The sequence below is a fragment of the Pyxicephalus adspersus genome, chromosome 2 (assembly GCF_032062135.1).
Source record: "Pyxicephalus adspersus chromosome 2, UCB_Pads_2.0, whole genome shotgun sequence".
Classification (NCBI taxonomy): domain Eukaryota; kingdom Metazoa; phylum Chordata; class Amphibia; order Anura; family Pyxicephalidae; genus Pyxicephalus; species Pyxicephalus adspersus.
Window position 1 is genome coordinate 102963456 of NC_092859.1, and position 24570 is coordinate 102988025.

Consider the following 24570-nt stretch of genomic DNA (forward strand, 5'->3'; position numbering starts at 1 on the left):
ATTACATGGTAGGTTATAAAAAGAATGAAATCAACTGCAAACAGGCAATGTTTTCGCTGATTTCCTGCTACCTCCAAGCCCCAAATACCTGGACACTCATGGATCGAAATAGCTAGGGGCTCTATGGCCAGAGCAATAACCAATGGCGAGAGGGGACAGCCTTGTCTGGTGCTTTGCTGTATCAGGAAGTAATCTGAGCGGCGGTATCCACTGTACTGTACAAATGCCTTGGGGTTAGTATATAAGGCTCCAACCCAAGTGCAAAAATGAAGGCCAAACCCCCATTTGTGGAGGAGTTGCTGTAGATAGGCCCAAGAGACAGTATTGAAGGCTTTCCTTATGTCCAGAGATAACAGCATTGGAGGTACCCCTTACTTCTGACCTTGATTACCTAGATGCCTTATGCGATGAACATTATCACCAGCCTGCCTCTGAGGCATAAAGCCTACTTGATCTTTACCAATAAAAGATAATATACCAGAGTTCAGGCGCCGGGCCAGTATAGCAGCCAAATATTTTACATCTAAGTTCAACAAGGAGATGGGCCTATAGTTGGCCCAAGTGGTGTGATCAGTGTTGGGCTTGGGCAGCATGCAAATGCTAGCTGTAAGAGTGTCGGAGCCAAACTGATCACCCAGCAGAAGGTGGTTGAACAAACTAGGCAGATGCAGTGTTAACAGACTGCCAAACTGCTTATAATACGTAGTCAAGAAACCGTCAGCCGCTGGGCGTTTGTTCAGTTTTAAATTTCGTATAGCCCCTTGTACTTCCTCTACAGAGATGGCGGCCTCCACAGAGATGGCCTCCAGAGCGGAGGCACTTCTGAAATTCATCTAAAAGTTTGGAAGGATGGCTAGTTGGACCATAGCCGGGGATGTTAAGACTATAAGGTTTTTGTAGTCTGGCCTGTAGACGCAGTCTGTTAGTCAACAGGGTATTTGCTCTGTTACCCCTGGAATAAAATTTGTTACCAACCCATGGGAGTTGTTTCTCAGCTGGGTTATTTAGGCATAGCTCTAATTCAGTATGTCTTGCCTCCAGTTGTCTCTTAAGGGCCACGTAAAGGGAGAACTTAATCTGGTCAACCAAGGAACTATACTTCGCCTCTAACTCAGTGACCTTTAAGCATCCTTTGTCTCTTTTTCTGTGAGGCTATTTGAATTAACTTGCCTCTGATGAGCACCTTATTGGTGTTGCAGCCCCAATCTCAGGCATGTAGTTACAGGACAAATAGTCACGTAGATGTTGCTGCACAAGGGCACCCACCTCCAGGTCCCCTAAAAAACAATCATTTAATGACCACCCGTCGTCCTGGGATGAGAGGGCTAAGACCATTGCGTCATGGTCGGACCAATAAATCAGTGTAATTCTACAGTCCAGAACCTGTGGGAGCAGGAGGGATGAAATAAAAATTTGATCTATCCTAGTCCAGACATTGTGTGGACAAGAAAAATGAGTGTAGTCTTGTTTTAAAGGGTGTAACCTCCTTCCAGCTGTCCACAATATTACAGTGCTGCAGCAATTTGGTGAATGGACTAGGGCAGGGGTCGGCAACCGTGGCTCTTCAGACTCCTTTTGTGGCTCCCTTCGACCACCGACGGGAGGTCCCTGATGAGGGATCCCCTTCCTCCCGTACACACTGCAGAGGAGGGGGATTCACCTTACGATGTTCCAACAAATAAATTTACCAGGGGGCTTGTACAAATGGGTGTGTACAATGACGTCATCGTCAGGAAAGTTTCACAACTTTGTGTATGCTGCATGTTATGTACTGCAGCCTTATATCTCTCCCAGTACAAACCTCCATATCTACTGAAAAGTATGTCATACCGACCTGAAATTTTCAGGGTACACAGGGGATGCATTGCTGACAGTACACCAAATTTCATCTCCCCACCTGTAACAACTTTCAAAATAGGGGGGGTCAGAAAAAATAGTTAAAATCAAACATCAAGATTGCTGTTTTTAAACTAAGTGTGTCTAGAAGCCTGAAATTAAACATAGAAATTATGGACCCCCGGGGCGACTTACATAGCAAGGAGGTGGGAACCCAAAATGTATACATACCTGTCACAAAACTAGAAATGTCATCCCATAGTACCCTGTTCCCTTCCCTACTTTGAAGCTCAATTTCTCTGGAACGGGGAGATGTACAAAAATGTAGGTGCTAGTGGGGGATACCTGTGACTAACACCCCCTAAAATTTTTTTGTTCGGCCATCTGCAGAACATAAAGAACTCTGCCCATCAAAAAAATCTACCCTGTTTCACATTGCTGGAGGCTTCTAGCACCTGAACCCCAGCTTCTAACGTAATGGTATGATACGTTAGAAGCTGGAGGCTTCTAGGGGCATAGTTCAGTGTTTAATTTATTTCAAAGTAGGCCTACAAATGCACACTGCACCCCTGTTGTATTCTGTTTTTGTAACAGGCAAAATTAAAAAAAAAAATTCTAAAAGTTTATAAGCTGTGTTATGTTTTGTGGCTCCAGACTACTTAGGATAGTAAAGGTTGGCGATCCCTCGTGTGTTGCTGGGTTCTTGTGTTGCTGGGAACGAATACCCATCGCTTCTGGGTAATCGCGGGATGCTGTGTTGATGCGCGGGTGTTAGTGTGCTTGGTGCTCGCGGTGTAATCAGGCAGCTGTTTCTCAGGGGGAGCGGAGATCAATCAGGCGGTTGTCATTACCGAGCATTGCACATGCGCACTCCCTCATGCAATGGCTTTTAAGTACTCTGAGTGAACTGTTCAAAAGTTTAAATTTTAAGTGACACATATAATGTGAGGTGTAGAAAACAAGTCCCATTTTTTGTTTATTTTAGGACTGTTATGTCAGAACATGTAAATAAGAAATGTTTAAATGTTAAGTTCTTTTTAAACCATCTGATATCCCATAAATATGTGAGGATGCATTTTTTAGTTGGCATGTGGTTGCATTTAATTTGTCACAATTAATAGGAGATCCCAAGGTATTTTGTGAGCTGCATAATATGTTGGCACTATATAAACACTATTTAATAATAATATAGTTTTAAAGCATTTTCACTGTTAATGTGCTCATATTTACCTCTTATGCTGCCCAAGCTGATAAAAGCTACTCCATTGGATAGAAATCATTCTCCTAAAATATCTGTTGAAACTGACCCTTCCAGGAGTGTCCATTTACTGTGGTTCTTTCACCGACCTCCACTTTACCAGAAAACACAAAGGAACTGTAGTAAGTTTACTACAAAGGTAGACGTAGGAAGGAACCCATAGCCTGGTGGAAGACACAGCACATTGAATCTTGGAAGTGTTGGTTTCAAAAGATACATTAGGAGAGTTTTTTTCCACAATGGAGCAGCATTTATTGCAGGGTAATTTTATAATCTTTATAAATTTACATTACCAGTCTGCTTAGTTTTACCTCTTTATTCTCCCATTCAGGCAATGTGGGTAATTTAGAAACACCCAAATTGTATTACTTTATGACTACTTAGGTCCCATGATCATATTTACAGATAGTTTGTATGATTTCCCTACATGAGTCTTCTGGTTATTTAGGGTACACCAAAAACATTCTCGCTGGATAACTGCTCTAGACACTGAAACAAAATCTAAACCATGCCCTTTCATGTGTTAGTCTTTAGGACGTTGAGTGAAATAACTTAAAGTCACTTGAGGACATTCTTTTTCCATTCTTTTTTTATTAAAACACTTTTTAAAGACTCCCATAGTAAAGGTAGCAGTAAAAAAAAAGTTATGTGAAGATAAATGCTGCGTCTTCTACAGGGAATGTAGCACACAAGTATGTAGAGCAGCTATGCATGGAACCCCCCCCCCAGTTTAACCCAGGGTATTCAGATACAGTGGCATAACAACCGAAGCACTAGATATCAATGTGTCTACGTTGTAGGTAGAAATACATTTTTTTTCATTTTAACTATGGAAAAATGCCTTTGATGCTTTAAAACTAAATCTAGACTTTAGCACAGCCCTTTTCAACATACGGAAACCCTTAATATAACTTTCAGATCTTAGGGATCCCATGCTATAATTACTATATCAACCGCTCACAGTACATTAGAATAATGGTGAGTAGAAAGAATTCCTTTTATATTGCTGGCCAGTGGGAAGAATATCAACCTTCTAGATAGTAAAAAATCTAATTGGGGTCAGTTTAACAGACCTGACAGATACAAATTGCTCATTGCTGGAGGAACCACTGGGTCCACGGAACCCTACCTAAAAAAACACTACTTTAGTCTATGCATGTGTTTTACATGTTGACCAGTTATCCAAAACTTCCTGACAGCTGAAAAAAAAAAAAAAAAAAAGTTTCTATTATCACCTTACAATGGGCATTTTTGGTGGACAGGATATGTTGGACAGGAAATAAATAGTCTGTTCCCAAGGGGAATCTGTTGGAAGCTGAAATATTTGCAAGCATAGGGTTCTCAGTAACTTCGACAAGGGCTGGATTATGATAGTTAGATTACTAAATCGGAGCATCTCCAAAATGGCTTTTGTTATGGGGTGTGCTCAGTATACAGCGGTTTTTATGTAACAAAATTGGTCCAAGTGAGGACAGCTTCTGAACAGATGACAGGCTTATGGTCACCTGTGGCTAAGGATGCATGTATGAGAGGGAAGGCTTGCCAACTTGGCTCGACCCCACAGAATTGCTACTGTATCACACAAATTTTTGAAAAAGTTAAAGCAAGGCATGAGAGAGAGGTGTTAGAACATATAGTGCATCAGTTTCCCATGCTGACTCCTTTGCAGCACCGAAAGCTTCTATAGTGGGCACATGAGCATTAGAACTGAACAGTGGAATGATGTAAGAAGGTGATCCTCCTCAACTATTTAAAGAATTATTTAGGAAGTATCTTTTAAATGAAGTAGACATAATTTTCCACCTCCTACACAAACATAAAATAACCCTCTCTTCCCCTCCACAGTTCAGTACAAACTGAGATCCATCTTCCAGGTCCACATCCCACATTGCTCAGCTACCTGTGTTGTACAGCCCCATTTACTTCTTTAGGGCTCAGTTTATTGCTGTCTACCTTAATGGGAAACAACCCATAGAAGTGAATGGAACTGTACTGTGCAGCAGTGTTAACGTTCATTGAACACAGTGCCTGGAATCCAGTAAGTACTGACTTGTGTAGTGGGGGGTTGTGAGTTTAGTTCAGTGCTGTAGGAGGGAGATTAATACTTCATTTAAAAAATACTTACATGATTTAAGGTTTATGTCAGGATTTAACCAGTGTGTTTTGAAAGCATTTTCTTTAGTTTTGCACAATACTTCCTATTTGTCACTCCATGAAAAACATACAGCTTTTGTATTATATGTAGATATGTGATAGTTGGTGGAATATATATAAAAGGTGTACAATCAATTTTTGTTTTGTTAGAACAATATGCTTTATGATAATGAAAAAGAAGACATAATCTCATTCTTAAACTATATAATTGTTTTGTTAAGTGTAGTCTTCAGTGTGAAACTAGAATCTAATTTTATTTGCAATTTCATAGCTGTCTGCTGATAGTTAACAGGTTTAGGAATAATCCATTTAGAGTAGCTCTAGGATACATATTAAGCATTAAAAGATGACATCTGTATATAACTGAGGTAAAATGTCCCAGTAATCAGAGAACTACATTCAGATTTTGATCTAATTATTTTACTGATGGTTTAAAAGAACGAAAAAAACATAGCTTCCTCACTGCTGCCCAGAGTTTCTACAATGAACGTTTATGGCCACGTTATAAGAACATTGATCATTGTCAACCAGTTTAATTGTTCAAGCTTCACTGTTTTGGCTCTATTTATAAAACAGGGTCTCGGACATTCCCTCAAACGTTCCCTTGTGGGTATCTTCCAGGTCTATGTGTTTCATTGGCAGTATTTAATTCCCATGAGTTGTTTGAGGCAATGTCAGATTCCCTGTTTTCTAAACAGAGCCCCTTGTGTTACTCTATGTCATTACTGATAGGGTTAAGGGGGTGGAGAATGCTCCTTGTTAGCTTCTTCTGGGAAATTCTGACTAAATGCCAACCCTGCTTGGTGGACAAAAATCAAGCTATTGGTAACTGTTGTTTAAATACAGAATTAAAGTGGAACTAAACCCAGCAAACTCACCTGTACGCGTTTCAGTGTCAGGATCCACCATCTTCCTTCAGCTCTTCTGCTTCCAGATGATCTTCAGCAATCTTGAATGGCTGTGACAGGATGCCATAATCATCCTACATCTTGACTCACACAAGGGAAGCTGGGAATGCTGGGTTTCCCCCGCAAGTAAAGCTGGCACTGCACATGTCAAAAAAATGGTGCATTCAGGCATTGGAACATTTGGTGTTTAAGGGGTCATCTGACAAAACTGTCTGTGGCCCCTATACCTAAAATGATCAATCAATGATCAGTTCTGATGTTATCATTTCTCCTAACGCCATTCAATGTATTCTTTGGCAAACTGTGACCCCCTCAGGGCCTTTTTTTAGTATTGGGACTTTGTGAGGGCTTCTTGACAATAGCTTGGCTTCCTATAGGTGTCTTTTAATTGTAACAGTACTCACAGGTAACTTTAGACATTCTTTGATCTTCCAGGAGCTGATCAATGGCAGAGTCCTTTCCATTTTGGCTATTCCCCTATCTATTTGAATGATAATCTTCCATTTTCTTCCACATTCTTCAGGTTTTGGTTGCAATTTTAAAGCATTTGACATCATTTTAGCTGATCAACCTATCATTTTCTGCACTCTTTGTATGTTTTTCCCCCTCCAATCAACTTTTTAATCAAAGTACGCTGTTCTGCTGAACAATTTTTAGAAATGCACTGTAACCAGCATGTACAACAATTCCTGTCTATCTCTCTTCTTTCCTGACACCTTTTTTTCATAGCATGAATGACCTCACTAATAGAACTCTGATATTATTTTGAACAGCAATATCATTTTGAACAGGAATATTCCCTTTTCTTCACTTTCTGGAAATAACACAAATTTGATAAATGTTTCTTTATGTTTTGATTTGGAAGAGAATGTGTAGTGTTCCCAATGCATTTGCCTGTTTGGAAAATATTATTATTATTAAACAGGATTTATATAGCGCCAACATATTACGCAGCGCTGTACATTAAATAGGGATTGCAAATGGAACTTAAGTGTAATGAGATGCCAATGTCCATCCCTGTACATCATGCACCCTGTTGTCAAAAATAATGTGTGTCCTAGTTTTTTTGTTGTGTATATTTGGAATATAACTGTTAGGGCCTGTTGTAGTCTAAATAAAAAAAAAATCAGTCTTAAAGTGTGAGCTTTATGACCGTGGCATATCCTTATAAACCCTTGTGGGCATCCTCTGGTTTCATCGTGCTAAAATATAGGAAGAAACGACTTTGTTAAAATAAATTCCCAGTTTAGATATGTATAGATGCTTCCATTATATTGCATTCAGTTATATTGTTGAGTATTGTTTACCTATATGTAGGGAGCTTTTGAAAAAAAAATTTTTATAATTGCCATTTCCAGTGATTGGCTCCTGATATCATTTTTGGGTACGTACAGGAGAACATGACTTCCACCTACAGTGCCGCAGTGGTAACATTCATGTCTGGGTGCCTCCACTGCTTGTTACACTTGGTACACTTGGTTGGCTGCTGATTTCCCTTCAGGTCCTGAGACGCAGTTGTATTTTTAATTTATTAAAAGTTTTTTATTTTTTTAAATATAAACATGACCAAATCAATATAAAAAAGGAAAACAAACACACAAATAGACTCTTCCCACACAATTACAAATGCCTAGTCATATATCAATGATAGAAAAACAAATCAACATTTAAGGGAGAAACAGTGAAAAGTATAGTACACATTTTTCAAACTCCAGTGAAAATATAAATATTTTATTAATTAATTTAGGGCGGATTACTGTCAATCAAAAATCCACAAAATCATACCAACGTGAAATACTGAAAAAAAAAAAAAGTTTGGGAGTAAGGGAAAGGAGGGGAGACAGGGAAATATAAACACAACTAAGACAATCCATCAAGTATATCACTTTAACGTAACACAACAACATAATGCCACACTGTTACAATTTCATACAGTAGTTTCCCAAATTTATTGTAATATAATTTCCTTTCCAATTAAATTAGCCTAATCTTCATTCAAAATGTCATAGTACCGAACATTTTCTTTAAATATTATCCAAGGGGTCCAGATAGCCATAAACTTAGAGGACATATCTCGAAAATCATAATAACTTTCCTCCGATTTACATAATTTATCCACAGCTTCAAACCAACCCTTTAATGATGGTTCCTTCGGATCCTTCCAAAAATGTGATATATGAATTCTGGCTGCATTAGGAATGAAGGGAACCAATATTTAATGAATATCTATATTTACCCCTAGGTAATTCAGTGCAGTGAAAAAATACTTTCCAAGGGTTAAACTCCACTGGGAACCCATGTAATAATTCAATCATTTGAAGCACCTTTTTCCAATAGCCTTCAAATGGACATTGCCACCATATGTGACATCCTGCCCCGTATGCCACACCCTCTCCAACATAAGGGAGATTCCTGAAGAGACATACGATGTACATGTACAGGGACATAATACCATCTAGAAAGAGTTTTAAAGTTGCTTTCCTGAATCTTAGCACTAACTGATGTCCTATGGATTAAATCCAAAATAGTCCTTTTATGGGACTCTGACAATATAAAATTTAATTCAGATTCCCATTTCTCCAAATAGCCAGGAAACTCTGGGTTTTTGAGCTTAATAGAATCTTAGAAAGCATCGATACAGAATGGAGAGGTTTATCAACGCCACCAAGTATTCTCTCTAGAGGAATTAAGTCTAACTAGGAACGTAAAGGGTGCTGTAAAGATCTCACAAAGTGGCATAATTGTAAATATTGCCATTGTTAAAATTCTCTTATATATTTCAGTTGGTACAAGTTGTGCCATTGGACGGACAGAGTCCCCCAGCGTTACTTGATACAGTAACAATGGAGAGTCATGAGCTTGTCCCAGAAAAGAGTTGGTTTGTAAACCAGGGATAAAATATGAATGACCTGTTATTGGAAACAATGGAGAATTATACAACCACCTTTATTTGCCTGTGTATCAAATCCCTCCCCTTCAATGTAATAAGAGTAAGGGGAGAGGTATCTGGGCCTAGGGCTCTGTTGTTTGGGGAGCCCAAACAACAGAGCCCTAGGCCCAGATACCTGGGTGTCCAAAACCGCCAAACAAAAATCTGCTTCTAGTTTAGCCCAGCCTTTAGAGGTACTATCATACTTCCAATTAACAATCCTATTTAATAATACTGCCCTGGATACCAAATAAATGAAGCAGCTAAGCTGTTAAGACATTTGCAAAAAGACAGAGGAATCCGTATTGGAAGCATCTGGAAAATGAATAATACTCTGGGAAGAACATTCATTTTCAATACGTTTATTTTCCCTATCCAGGAGAATCTTAATTGTTTCCTGAATATCCTTTCTAATTGCATTCAACAGGTGAATATAGTTCACCACATATAATCCTGACAATGAGCCTGTAAACTCCGTACCCAAATTTTTCAATGATTTATGACACCAGGTGAACGGAAAGTTTGTTTTTACTCTATGTTCCCACTGCTTTGAGATATTCACATTTAGGATTTCAGATTTGGTAAAATGATTCCTAAAATTAGACAAATAACCAAATTCGGAAAACTCTGCGAGTAAATTGGGAAGAGAAGTCTCCGACTGTTGGACCATAAATAAAATATCATCTGCAACCAATTTTTACTCCCTGTATATTAGAGTTTGATTGCTCCTTGTTTAAAAAAAGGTTCTAATGATATAGCAAATAGCAGGGATATAGGTGGGCACCCTTGTCTAGTTCCATTATAAAGTGAAAAAGAGTCTGGCAATGTACCATTTACATATACTCTCGCAGAAGCACATGAATAAAGAGCCATAATCTATTTAGGCATCCTAGGGCCCAAACCCCAATGGCCCAAAGTCATAGATAAATATAGCCAGCCCTCCCGATCAAATGCCTTCTTAGCATCCGTAGATAGAAAAAGGCCGGGCTGGCTGTACTTACAGACATAATGGACCAGGGAAAGAATTTGTGTAGAATTATCCCTAGCATCTCTACCCAGAATAAACCCCTCTTGATCTGAATGGATCCACTGAGGTAATATATTGCGCAATCTTTTAGATAAAACCTTCGCATAAAGCTTTATATCAACATTAAGTAATGAGATAGGTCTGTAACTTGAACAAACAGTAGGATCTTTACCCAATTTAGGCAATACTGAATTATGGAAGCCATCTGGTCCCGGAGTCTTTCCAACTGCAGTAGATTTATTAGCCATACCTAATTCATTCTCTAATATCTTGTTCCATTTTGAGAAGTTTTTCTGAGGGCAATCTATGTAAATTTGCTCTTTTTAGGTACAAATTGATCTTTTCTCTCCTATTAGTCACTGATTCCATTGACTCTCCCGCCTGACCCTGATATAGTTCCTGATAAAAAATTTTTAAATACAGCAGCCATCTCCTGCATGTGGTGAACCAATGTACCAGATTTATTTCTAATTGTAGATATATAGGAGGCTGCTTTCTACTTAAGTGCATTTGCTAAATATTTACCCAGTTTATTCCCCCATTCAAAAAACCTTTTAGCAACCCTAGAAATAGCGTATTTAGACTTGTCATCCAGTAGTTGCTTTAGTTGAGAATGTAATTTTGTCAGTTGCATTAACTGTGCTTCACATTGAGAGTGTTCATGCGCAGATTCCAAAAATTTTCTAAACACAAAGAGCCCATCTTCCAAAATTTAATAAATGGAATTATGCTGACGCGCCCCCCTGGATGTCAAGATGGAAAGCTGTGGGAGATAAACATCAGTTTACTGATCTCCACTATGAAATAGGAACCCAGATGTTCCCAGCTTTGAGAACAGAGCTGTTATATATCCTGGTTGATCAGGCTGGGGTAGAAGCTGATTGAACACAGTCTCAGCTCAAACAGCTTCATCACAAGAGGCATCTAAAAGACTCCTGATGTGTCCCTAATTCAAAGTATTCTGTAGATGGGGTGTTAAAAAGGCTATAGAAGCCAAGAAAACTAGAAACTGTTAATGATTTTATTAGTTACCGTGTTTCCCCGATGATAAGGCATCCCCATCAAATAAGCCTTTAAAAAAAAAAATAGTGTATAATGTAATGTAATTGTACAGTAGTTTATATAATATATATATAATACAATTATTTATATAATATATAAAGATTTCTTTGTATTGGACTCAATACAGCTTTTTTGTATTGAGTTCAATAGAAAGTGATTTGAATTTCCCGCCCTGCCTCCCGCACCGAACATGCAGCGACGTCATCGGGTAACCCCGGACATCGTCATTGCACTCGCCGGGAGAAGACTGAAGAGGAGAGACGTGTCCGGAGGAGCTGCGGGGACCGGGTGAGTATATTCTTACAATTGTAATCCGATTGTCATACAATGTATGACAATCTGATTGCAATACAACGTTTGTTTAACCACCTTACAAAAGTTCAGGTTTTAACGCTTTTTGCAAGTGTTATTACCCCGAACCAAGGTCGGGTTTACCGGCCAGGTGGTTAAAGTGGCCTTAAGGCCATGTTTTTGTTACCATTGTAGCCTTTTCATTTCACTTCTATTTGCTCTTTTAATTTTTGTTTACCTTTCCACTTTTTTTTAAACTTTTCCTTTAGTCAAACCCTAAATTACATGGTCCACATTGTTGTAAAACACTTGCTGCTATTTGCTTGTAAAACTTATATTGACTTCTTTTGATCAATAAATAAAATACTTTGGGATATAAAAAGACTGTTATAGTCATTTTTTTATGTTGCTTCTTCCTGTGCTTGTATGCTTTCCTAAAATTTGTTCTAATAAAACTAGCTGAGGCAGATAGAGAAAAAAGGAATCTATAGCCTTGTATCCAGAACAAAAATATCTCGTGTACACTGGGGAACCCTTGCTGCTCTGCAGAATTTACTTCCCACACCCACAACCTAGTGATGATTCTTATAATTTCTTAAGCACAAATTTAACTGTTATTTTAAACCTTTATGTGTAAGATCTATACAAATCCAAAATGTAATGTCTTTCATGCCTTAGAGCTGAATGCAGATATATAAGAACAAATAAATACAGCTCTATAATCTGTATTATAACACTAAGTATTTTTATTTTTAAGTAAAGACGGTGTAAGTACCTGAATGTGACTTGGAATCCCCTTGTATAGCTGTGCTGAAGTGTAAAAGAAAGAAGCATCGAAAGATGCTTGTTAGTTCATATATTGATATCTTATATTGATACAAAGGGTCATTCTTATAGGAGGAAAAAGCAGAGTAACTACTAATCACTACTAATCACTGTACTGCTTCTCAGTGCGCTGTCCAGAGGAGGCTATGGACCGTCATAATAAGGACATTTAGCATTTCATTGGTTAAAGCTGCCTTTTTTTTTATATCGGGCCATATTGGGAAACTCTCTCGCATTACTAAACCTTAGTATGGTAAAACACAATAGAAAACGTGGAAAATGTAGTAAAAATGAAGTAAAAACTGAATTTGGAACAAAATAATTAGCAGCAATTTATTGGCCTAAGTTTTAAAGGTTGCTAAATTAGCAGTATGTAGTATGTGTGCTTTAGGACCTACCATGGAAGGTGAAAGCATTATTAATAAATATGTATGTGTATAGAAGAAGAAATGAAATCAAGCAATTTGAGATAAAATTGTACCCCTAAATCAGAAACAGGAGGATGGAAACAGCTGGTGTTTATCATTTCCCAAAGATCAGTCCATGTGTTACACCAGCGGATATTCAGGAAAGTATTCCAGAAGGGAAAAGGGCATCCTTCTGTTCCTGGGAGCATATGAATTCTTTAATAGCTTTATGTGACCTCTTATATATTTATATTATCCAGTCTTTGTGTAACTTCATACATGTATACAATAAAATCATGTAAATATATCCTGGACTTTGAGAAAGTATTTTCTAAACTTGTAGAGAATACTCACCTTTGTTATATATACAATATACTGTAACTTGTTTATAATTTTTTTCCTGTTGTATTATGAATTCACAAGTAGATTTCTACAGATTTCATAAGTCATTAAGTAATACAAAAAGCAGGCACATGGAAAATTGAGAATGGAACTTTCTGAAAATGTGTAATATCTTAATACTCCAGGGAATAAATTCTCACCCTTACGTCTTATCTATATTTACCTTGAATTAACAGTAACCCATTATAATCAGTGTTGCATTTCATGAGGAGCAGTTTGTGAAATAGTGATGTAAATACTTGCTTTTTGTCAGTTTACTACTTCTCTGTGAACCACCTCTTCTGCTTCCAACCCTCTCACTCCTATCCCATCTCACTTTATTCATGTTATCTCAAACCATTTACTACTCAACACTGCACTCATCTGAAACAACAAGTTGCCTGTACAGAGTCTAAGGCTATATGCGAACGTAGGATTTTTGTTGCTGGAAATTATCTTTCATGATCGTTTCTCGTGACAAATGAAGGATTGAGTGCTGTACACACAGTGCCTCTTTTGTGGAGAGGAGAGGACAAGTAAGTGGCACCCCGCTGTGCTCTCCTCCATTATCATGCATTTCAGTCTTTCCCGATTGCCATTCATAGTGGGTTGATGAACAACGTAAGGCGACCGCTGTACAGGTGTCAGATTTTCACCAAAGACCAGCACAATCTTTTTCAATGATTATATGTGTGTATCCAGTCTTAGTAGACCTAATGGAAAACATTATCACTATTTTAATGTCAAACTTCTTAAATAGTTAGTAGTAATGAGCAACTCTGATAAATTTAAACCATTACTAAATCTGTAGTTTTTTTAGTATGCTAATTGTTCTTTTTGAAAAACATGGGGGTGAAACTGTACTTCTTTAATTCGCTAGAGAATATGTCATAATTTTTGTATTTCTGCCTCTGTGTAGTACAACTCAATATAATATTAGAAATACTGTATTTCCAAGTCATGCCTGTTCATATACAATGGTAAAATTACTTTTATACATTTGCAAACTAGGTCTTAAAGTAGAACTTTTAAAAAACAAAAACAAAGAAAACGTTTACTTTTGTTTTTGAAGAGCCCTCAATCCCTATGTGAATTGGACAGCAGATGTTGTCAGCTTCTTCTGGGTTCTTGCTGCACAGGCTCAAGATCAGCTGACGTTTCCTCGTGAAAAAAAAAAGTGCCAATCTCACTGCGCAGTCAATGTGTGAGATTGATAGTTTTGTTTATTTATTAATTATTTTTTTAAAAACATTCCCGGGAAAGACGATCAGAGGCATGCACAGAAGAAGCACTCAAAGCCTCTTAGGATACTTTATATGGATGGGTGCTGGGAGTTTCCCATTATCATTCTCATTCTTTACCGCCGCTGCGTTCCCCAAAAAATATTATTTTTTTTTCCTTATATAACAGGGTTAGCCACCTTTTTATATATTATTAATCATTTGATGATATATCTTTAAGACTAGATATTTTGACCAATCACTTTCAGTCATATTTTGTCCTTTTCATTCATATATTTACTCTGCTCAATGTTCCCTTCAACATGTCAATGAAAGGGTTTGTGAAAAGATCAGATATATATTTCATACAATGTGATAATGACAAGCCTGAAGAGTCCACCTGTGTTTAGACACCAGGGTGGAATGAGATATGTATTTTTTGTGGATTAGTAATTACATATAGTTTGAGGCCAGTAAAAATAAATCTCGCTGACCCAGAAAATCACTCATCTTAGTTTAGTGCTTAACAGATTAATGGAATACCAGATGTACAAACTTTTACAAATAGCATGCTAAGTACAAAGTGTCTGTCCTAGAACATAAAATGTATTTAAATCTTTCTTTAAAATCTAATCCATTGTGCTTTACAACTTGTGCAGAAATCACAGAATTGACTACACATTGATAGATGTTTGAATCTGCAGCATACCTTTGGTGTGGGAAGAAATGGTGACACATTTATGCCCAGTGTCTTCTAAATGTACCAGCAGTAATGGTATTTTTGTCAGTTACCCCAATAAGTATTCCTCCAAACTTACTCTGTGTTTCAGTACTCTGTGTTTAAATCTGTGTTTTCGTGTATAGTTTAAAATGTGTACATAAGGCTACATCAGATTGTTCTGGTCCAATAATTGCCTCAGGGCTGATATCTGACGAAAATCTGGTGTGTGTACAGTGTTCGTTGTTAATGGATCCATCCTTGCGGACAACAAAAGATCGTAATGAAAGTGAAGGGGAGAGAGGGCAACGGGGTGCCTCTCCGTCCTTCTCCCCTCCTCCCCTCTACATAGAGAAGAGAGGCGCTGTATGTACAACACTCGTTTAGTCTTTTGTTGTTGAAAAGGATTGCGAAAGGACAACTTTTGCACGTGTGTGCACAGCCTAAGAGCTGCCATATTTGTATATTAAATGTTATTATTTAATGTTTGGTTATGTAAACAAGCCATGCATTGCACAATATAAGATCTTTTAAAGGTGAACTAAAACTTTTAAAATTATTAGCATATTTTATAATGCAGTGAATGTGGCCTTCTGCAACATTCTCTGGTTGACATATTCCAGGTCCATGTTTTTTAATGGTGGTAAATGATTCTCCACCTAGGAATGTTTCTGTGAATGTCAGATTCACTGCTTCATAAAATGAGCCCTTAATGCTTATATCTGTTCAATGTCTTACACCTTTGAAAAGCTAATTTATTACTTTTACTTCTTTTAGAATCCAACACAAGTCGGAACAGCACTTCAAGTGTTCTACAACCTGGGAGCTTTAAAAGCTGTCATTACCACTGTAGTGGATGGTTATTGTTCAGCATTAGATGAGAATATTAACAACGCTTTGGACATCAAAGTTCTAACACAGTCATCACAAGCTGTCCAGAGAGGTGAGAATGGAATTTTCATATTCTAATAGCAAGCATTTTATTTCAGCATTGTTGCCAACTCTGTAGAATTGTCATCCTCCTGCATCACCATGATTATGCGTCTTTTGTATACCTACCTGTTATTAATATTTTTATGTTGTATGCTCAGTGTAAAATTTTAAACTGTGGTGATGCAGGAGGTTGACAATTTTCATGCATCTGCATAATAATGCAATTAAGTTTATCTTGCTTTACACAAACATACCTGCACCTTGCAATCTGGTTAGGAATTACAAATCTCTATATGGTAAAAGAATGTAATGATAGTGTTTAGTACATGTATTCTTTTTTATTATATGTATTCTATTTTCATATGCCTTTGTTTCATATAAAAACCAAACAGGGGCTAGATAACAGTGCGAAAGTGCAGGTGTAATTACCTTGTTTAGTGTTCAGATCAATTTCCATGGAGTCTCTTGGATTCTAGGCCCATGGTTCCTTTTCCTTCTAAGTTAAAATTTAGCTTTCTCATTTATTTTAATGTTAAGCCAATCCCCTTTAAAGTAAGCTGGTATTGACTTGGTTATAAGTAATTGTTCATTTACCGCTAAAAGATTTTTGGAATATCTTTTGTTGTTAAAAAACAAAATGCCTTGACGGAAAACTAGAGGGTAATATTTATGGTATGAAGATTATAGTAAGAAAAGCTACCTGTTAGTATTATGGCCCTTGCAGTGCTAGATTCCAGGTTCAAATCTCAGCCAGGACACTATCTGCATGGAGTTTGCAGGTTCTCCTCCCACAATCCAGTTAGGTTTATTGACCCTCCCCAGGAATTCGTCCTTAGACCCTGGTAATAACATATGACTATGGCAGTGACACTAGATTGTGAACACCTCAGAGGGACATGTAAAGCGCTGCATAATATGTCAGCGCTATATAAATACAAGTTAATATTATCCATGCTTGAATTTTCAAGAGCTCTCTTCCATGCATTATATCCCTTTTATTAAGATTATTGGGATACTCTTTAAATCTAAGTCTGCACAAACTGTTTTTTAAAAGCTTTAAAAATTCTCATACAACCTTTAAATGTTTGTGGGCATTTATACAAGGGTTTCAAAGCATTTAAAATCAATTCTAGAATTGCTTTTAAAAGCACATTATGATTTTATGGGCATTTGTAAGCATTTCTAGACATTAAAAGTAGGTGTTTAAAAAATTCTTAAAAACCCCTATAAACTCTTTCATTTGTTTTCAATGAAAACATTTATAAACTCTTAAAAACACTTGCAAAATGCCCCCATTGAATTCAATGGAAGCTTTTTTAGGCAGTTACAAGCAGGGCTGTGGAGTCGGTAGATAAATTCTTCGACTCCGACTCCTCAGTTTCTGGTACCTCCGACTCCTCTGCATTACAGGGTTTCTCATTTTATCTTCACATTTTTGCATTCAAACTTCACAAAAACTTTAGACCCCCTAAATATTCATAAATCAATACATTTAATATAAAATTTAATAAAACACAATATTTTTACCATAAACGTTTTTCTCAAGAAAAAATATATGAAAATAAATGAATGATTTGTCAATTATTATGTTTTTTTACTTTATATAGTTTTAAAATTAAAAACCTGTATTTCAGGGATTTATACTAAGTTTTAAGATAACAATATTATTCATCTTTTTATCCTCAAAGTATTAGCTTTATATTTAGTATTGCACTTACCCTTATGGCCGGAGAATTAAGTAATGCAGAACTCAAAGAGTGGTAGACAGTTATCTGAATGGAAATGATACCTCTCAGATAGCAATGGTTTGGGGTTGTAATCGTACAACCATAACCAAAATTATTAGGACCTATGAATCTTCCGGTAAAGTGGAAAAATTGCCAAGAGGTGGTCTAAGAAATTCAAAGTTGGATGAAGCCCATAAAGAGAAGTTACGCAAGGTAATGTCCGAAGATTGCGGAATAAGGCTAAGGGAAATGAAGGATCGATTTTTTGGCGAATTTGGAATTAATGTATCTAATTCAACAATAGATAGATGCATTGATAAATTCCAATGGTCATTAAAAAGAACTTCTTTATTTCCTGCAAGGCGCAATGATTCCTATTCTCTTCAAGAAAGGCTTAGCTATGCTAACAAAATCCTTGATCTCATTGCTAAAGCCACATACAATTATATGTACAATTGCAATTATATATGTACAAGTGCAATTATAGTCGTTGGAAAGGATCATCCTTTCCCCATCCTTTCCAACGACTAAGGACTGCACTATGCATGAACAAGTGCTGTACATACAGTACCATTCTGCTTTATGCAGAGGGGAAGAGGATCCTTGCCTTAGGATCGTTCGTCGTCTGTGGATCCGCCAGGATGGTCATTCGGACGATGGATGACAGATGCTGTACATATGCCAGATTCTCGCCCGATATCAGGCCTGAGCTGATTATCGTGCGAGAACCGTTGGACGTTTGTACGTAGCTTAAGGAAGATGGAAAAAATATCTACTTTCTTGATGAAGTAGGTTTTAACATCTCATTAAGAACCGAAAGGGGAAGATCTCCTATTCGGCAGTGCATGTTATGGCAGGAGTGCGTTCCAGAAATTATTCAAGTTGTGTGAGGAATAAAAATGGGACCCTCCACTTTAAGTCACAAACACGAGCATTTATTCAAGAAGCATTCCCCAATTTTAAATTATGAGGTTTTGAATGTTTTTATTGAAAAGAGTGTTCAGCATGCCATCCTAATTATGGATAATTGTAATGGAAATTCATAAAACTAGCCAGGTAAAGAGCTTGGTTGAAAGTAAGGGACACCAACTCTTATTTTTACCACCATACTCTTCATTTCTTAATCCTGTTGAGAACATGTTTTCTAAATGGAAGGAAGTAGTAAGAAGAAATAGGCTAATTCATTTGGGTGCTTTATTAGAAAGCATCAATAGTGTACTTTTAACAATAAGTGAGCAGGATCGCTCACATTATTCTACAAAAATGTTTAGCTTTTTTCTTAAATACCTAAGAGGAGAAAGCATTAATGATTAATAAATCAGTTAATAAATTTTTACATTATTTTATTTAATGTTTCTTGAGAAAAACTTTTATGGCAAAAATATTGTGTTATATTTAATTTTATAATAAATGTATTGATTTATGAATATTTAGGGGGTCTACATTTTTTTGAGAAGTTTGGTTGCAAAACTGTGAAGTTTGAATGCAAAAGTATGAAGATAAAATGAGAAACCCTGTAATATGCTAATGTATTTTCCACGTTGATTGAAGGAAGGCAACATACACTCCATTTAACCACAAAACTACTGGCTAGGAAGCTGACACTCTATTGTATTGTAAACTTGAAATATAGTTGTAGAGTAGAAAAGCTGTTAAATGCCATCCAAAACTTACTGAGTGTAGTGTTGTTCTTTGAAACAGAATTGCTTCTGCCAGATCCTCTTTCATAGAAGCTGAAAATAGTCTTTTAACACTGACTTGGGTGGGTGGCATTCCTGTTACGGTTCTAGCCACATCACTAATAATCTGGGGATAAATAAGGATGTTTTCTTCTGCAGTTTCGATGAGGGATCATGCTTTTCTACTTCTTTTAATTCTTTAAAAAACTCCTGCTGGAATCTTTTTATTTGGACATTTTCTGGTCGTTTATCTTTCGCACATATGCAACGTCACTTTACTGTTGAAAGTTCCATTTTGTCCAAGTAGGAATCAAAGTCTAATTCTTCATTTGAAGAGGATCATCCTGAGTTACCAGTGCTTATAGCTTCATCCAGTGGTGGTGTATCAGGTCGTAATCCCTTCATGCCAACTGCTACTTCATAGAGGGCCTTTTTTGCAGTATCAGTCTGGTCATCGCTCAACAAAGTTCTGCTCATTGGATCAACATAAATAGCAGCTAACAAGATTTGATTGTCCAATAAGAGATTCTCTCTTTTCCTCATTAAAGATACAATGCCATCAGCTATTAACCCTCCACTTTTGTTCATGCAGTATATCAAGCTCTTCCATTTCAAGAAGAATTTACCAGGTGTTAAATCTTCAGATTGCAAACTCAGACCAGGGCTGTGGAGTCGGAGTTGGTGGACTCAGATTGGTGACAGTAAAGGGGTTAGAAAGTAGATTTTCAAGTTCCTTTACTTGTGTCCACCGGCTTTCAGTAATAAAACATTTTCATTGTCCAGTTCCTCAAGAAAGTCTTTTAGTTAAAGCAAACGCTTTACCATCAAATAGGTGCTTCCCCAGTGTGTTGTTTGATCCGAAATGGCTCCTTTTCCTGCACGTCTTTTCAAAATGGCATTTGTTTTAGGGGCCCTGGCTGCAACGGTTACTTGCCTCAATTTGCCAATTAGAGCAGCTTACGATCTTTCAATCTATCTCTTATTGCAAGTTGCATAGTATGAACAGCAAAACGCATATGTTGAATAGTAGTACGCTTAGATGCTTCTTCAACAATGTTTTTCAAAATGTCACTATTCTCTTTGCTTTCACTTTCTCCAATACTTGCCTTTAATATCTGTCTGTCACTTTCTTCATCTACTTTATTCATTTTCTCAATTGTGCTCAACATATTAGAAGCTTTATCTGTCACAATACATAGAATCTGTTCCTTTTTAATTTCAAAATCTTCTAGAACATCCTCCACTAAGTTCTGAAGATAGTCACTGGTGTGATGTGCCTGGGTGTCCTTTACTCCTAAGGTTTGCGTTATTGATAGCAAAATAATTGACTCAGTGACGTGTGCATGCATCCATTTTTATAAATACAAAATATCCCTTTAGACCTTTTCGTAGTTCTTCCTTTTTACATTTGGCCTCTTCAATTATAAGTTTCCTTATTCTTTCTATTTCCAGAGAAACACCACACTTTTTAGCCATTTCTCCATTTAAGCCTAAAAAGGCTAGCTGTGAAAAGAAGGATAGTGGTACACTATTCTTTACTACCATTTCAATAATGTGTTTTTTTTTTTTTAATTTTTCTGGTGTCATTGTAATGGTAACTTTGTCAGATATAAAGAATCTTCTTAGTTGTGTTTGGTCTCCAGTAGATTTCTGAACATTTTTATCCCAGAAATGGATGGAATATTTTCATTGACATCTTTCTCATTCACAACTTTAACACTTTAGGATGAAAACGCTGCAGGTGTCTTTTTGGTGCTCTTGTAGGTGCATTTTTTGTTAGACCCACTGAAACTGCTAATTTTTACATCACATTGTTTTTCACCATCATCTTCAAGAATACATTGGCACATGTAATGTTTCCCATCACTTGATAATGTAAAGTGCTCATAAACAGCTGACTTTATCATGTTTGTTGACAGACTTTTAAAATATAAAAATAACATATGTTATTCTAACTAGCATATTCTTTGATTTAAATACAAACATACACATAGTCCTGCACCATTGCAAACATACATACAACATGATGGCACTATACACACAAATAAGCTATAGCCCTGCACTAAACTTAGACATAATTTGTCTTATACAGAAAAACATGCACAGACATATATACTATACAGACAACACAGAGCCCTACATTTTACTCAGAAACATACACATAAAAAGTACTATACACAAACATTCATAAATTCCTGCACCATACACACAGACATACACATAGCCCTGCAGTTTTATCCAGAAACATGCCCACAACCTTCCATCATAATACACACAAGCAGCCATGCAGTTTTAAAATAAACATGGACACCACCTACTATTAGGTGGTGTGCAAAATGATGTTAAAGTTCATCCCTGGATGGGAGTATATATGGAGAGTGCAGACAGGACAGCTGAACACACATCGGGCCATACCACTCACCTACACCTACTGGTATATCATTACAATTGTTTACACTCAAATGAACTTGTTAAAACACATTATATCTGATGAAAACACTTTTTGTAATGTAAATTATCCAGATTACAATAATGTGAATGTGAGGTTGTATAATAGCTGAGCTTCACAGTAGTAGAAATACAACTATGCACTGGACTTTATTCTTACAACAGAGAAGTACTTAATTATGACTATTGTTTGTAAAATAGGACATTTGAACTTGCTGTATTTTTTTATTATAATTTAAATTTATCAGGAGTTGGAGTCGGCACATTTTTACAGACTCCGATTCTAGGTACCCAAAATTGTCTCTGATTCCTCGACTCCAACTCCGACTCCACAGCTCTGGTTACAAGTAGTTAAAAAAGTTTCAAATACAGCAAGAAGTGTTCTCTTTAAAGCTCAAAAACGTTCTGCCTAGAAATGCCCTGGTGTAGACTGGCCCATTGGAATGCATAGGGATTTCAAACATGTGCTTTTAAACACTGGGGAAACAATCCTTGTAGACTTAGCCCTACAGTTTTGAGTCTCAACAAATATTTACAATGGAAATGTATTTATTTTATATTATCTAACAATCCAAAGTTAAAACGAATATCCGTATGGACATTGCTCAGAAAGTATATATAGTATGTAAGTTATTCCCATGACGGGTTGGTTCTTTGTCTTGCAGGATAGCAGTATGTGAAATCATCTGGAAGTTTCTAACCTTTGTCTGGTATTATTAAGCACCCACTTTTGTTTCAGAGATCATGTTTGACAGTTACCATTGCATACCCTGAGCAGAAGTACTAAACAAAGAACATTGTCCATGTACTAAACTATTTTCGTTATATTTAGGACAGACTTTTATGCTTGCAGCACTTGCCATTGCTATCGAATATCACATTTTTTAAACATTTCTACAAATGCAGTACTTTCCATGCCACCTGTTTCTAAAGCTGGACAGAGTTTTAGGACAGAAGATGGATAGGACAGAAGTTTTATGACAGAAGTGTTTTTACCGACAATCTTACTACTTTTTTAGTATGTACACAGACATACATTTTATAATCCCAAAATATGTTATTTTGCTAAAAGCACACAAACAACACTTTTTAAAGTGTTAAAATGCTACACTGTTATGTTGTTTGTTTGGCCAGGTAAGTCTAAAATTAAAATGAAAAGATCAAAAACACTTTTGATCCCACTTTATCTAAAAAAATCTATACTTTTTTTGCCTTCACAGTTACTCCTGCAGGGTGCTGCGGGGTTTCTGTTCTTTAAGGGTTTAATTTTATAGCAATTTATGGTTTTGGAAACATCAGCTTTACAATCCGTCCGCAGAGCATTTTACAGTAAAATACAACAAACCTTTTACCCCCTCTGGTTTTTGTTTAGGCTTTTTTGCATTGGGGATGGACCTGAAGCAAAAACCCCAACCTTCCCTGCAGTATCTGATCTTCAAATTGTGTCTGTTGTTTTTAGAAATGTTCAAGGTAGCTAGTTTGGATTTAAAAAATTTGTAATGAAATGACCAACATAATGCAAATCTAGAGCAAGAAAAGGCTATCATTTGAAAGCCCCTGTCTGACCAACCAAAATGTCTTTTTGTCTATGAGATTGGTCGTTAAAGGATGTTTCTGAAATATGCACCACAAGCACCTTGGCATAAATATGGATCAGCAACAATCCAATACCACACTCATCTAGCTGTTCTCCAGGAATTTAGAGTCTTTATTCTGCAACAGGTTTAAAATCAATTTACAGGTTCATCTGTTTAAAAAAAATCCTTTTTCTTTATTGGAAAGTTTTTTTTTTTGTTTTTGTTTTAATAGTACCTGTTGTGGTCTGTGGGTTTAGGGAACTACATTTGAGGCCCTCAAAGTTTATTACCTTATCTTATCACAAATAAATACAATTTTTTTTCTGCAAAAGAAGAAAAATGGAAGAGTCGTATACAACCTAATTTTACTCATTACAATTCACCATAAATGCACAGTATAGCAATACCTTCTTAAGAACAACCAGCATCATAGAACCCACTAAGGATTAATTTACTTACTATCATACCTTCATCAAACATGACACATACACAATAATCTAACATGTTTATCTTTTGTGATCCCATCTTGATTTTTGCCAAATACTTTTGGTAAACTTTTGTTAGGATTAATATCTGTACCCTTTGCCTATTGCACTACTTTGTCTTATCATTTAGAATGATAACATTCTCAACAAATCCCCTGAAGAACCTGTATAGCAAAATGTGTCGGGACACAGAACATTACCCTTGCCACTGTTTGTTAAATAGGGATCCTATATTTTTCGTTGATTGTTCCTCTACCCTATGAAATATTAATGGGGATGACCACACTTAACCATTGTATGTATCTACCACTGATTGTTTTTCCTGTAATAATTACTTTAATACTAATATAAGTAAGTAATCACTGCTTAAAAAACCCAGCTTCTTCTGCTTTTTCTTCTTTTGCAGAAAACAATATTTGTATTTTATCATTTTATTTGGGGTGGCAGTACTCACAACTGATTAGGTTGAAGATTGATACTTTTACTTTTTTAATTATCACAAATCAAGATAGTATTACTTTCTAAACCTAAAGTAGATGTAAATCTTATGTGAGGGAAATTTTGTTTGCTAAAACATTGTGTTTCACAAATGACTGACATTTTGTATTGTTTTAAAAAAAACTTGTTTTTACAATGTTTAACCTTTTTTTGGCATCTCTAGGTTGCTGATTGCAGCAACATCCACTTCCAGGCACTGCAGGTTAA

At 36.6% G+C, this 24570-nt stretch overlaps 1 protein-coding gene across 2 annotated transcripts in view; it reads left to right on the plus strand.

Annotated features, from left to right (window-relative positions):
• COG5 (component of oligomeric golgi complex 5) overlaps positions 1 to 24570 on the plus strand; it is a 178887-nt gene that overhangs the window by 96001 nt on the left and 58316 nt on the right. For both annotated transcript variants that reach the window (XM_072401650.1, XM_072401651.1), the window contains one exon: positions 15794 to 15959. In XM_072401650.1, coding sequence (XP_072257751.1) covers positions 15794 to 15959 — 166 coding nt within the window. The remainder of the gene's footprint in view (positions 1 to 15793; positions 15960 to 24570) is intronic.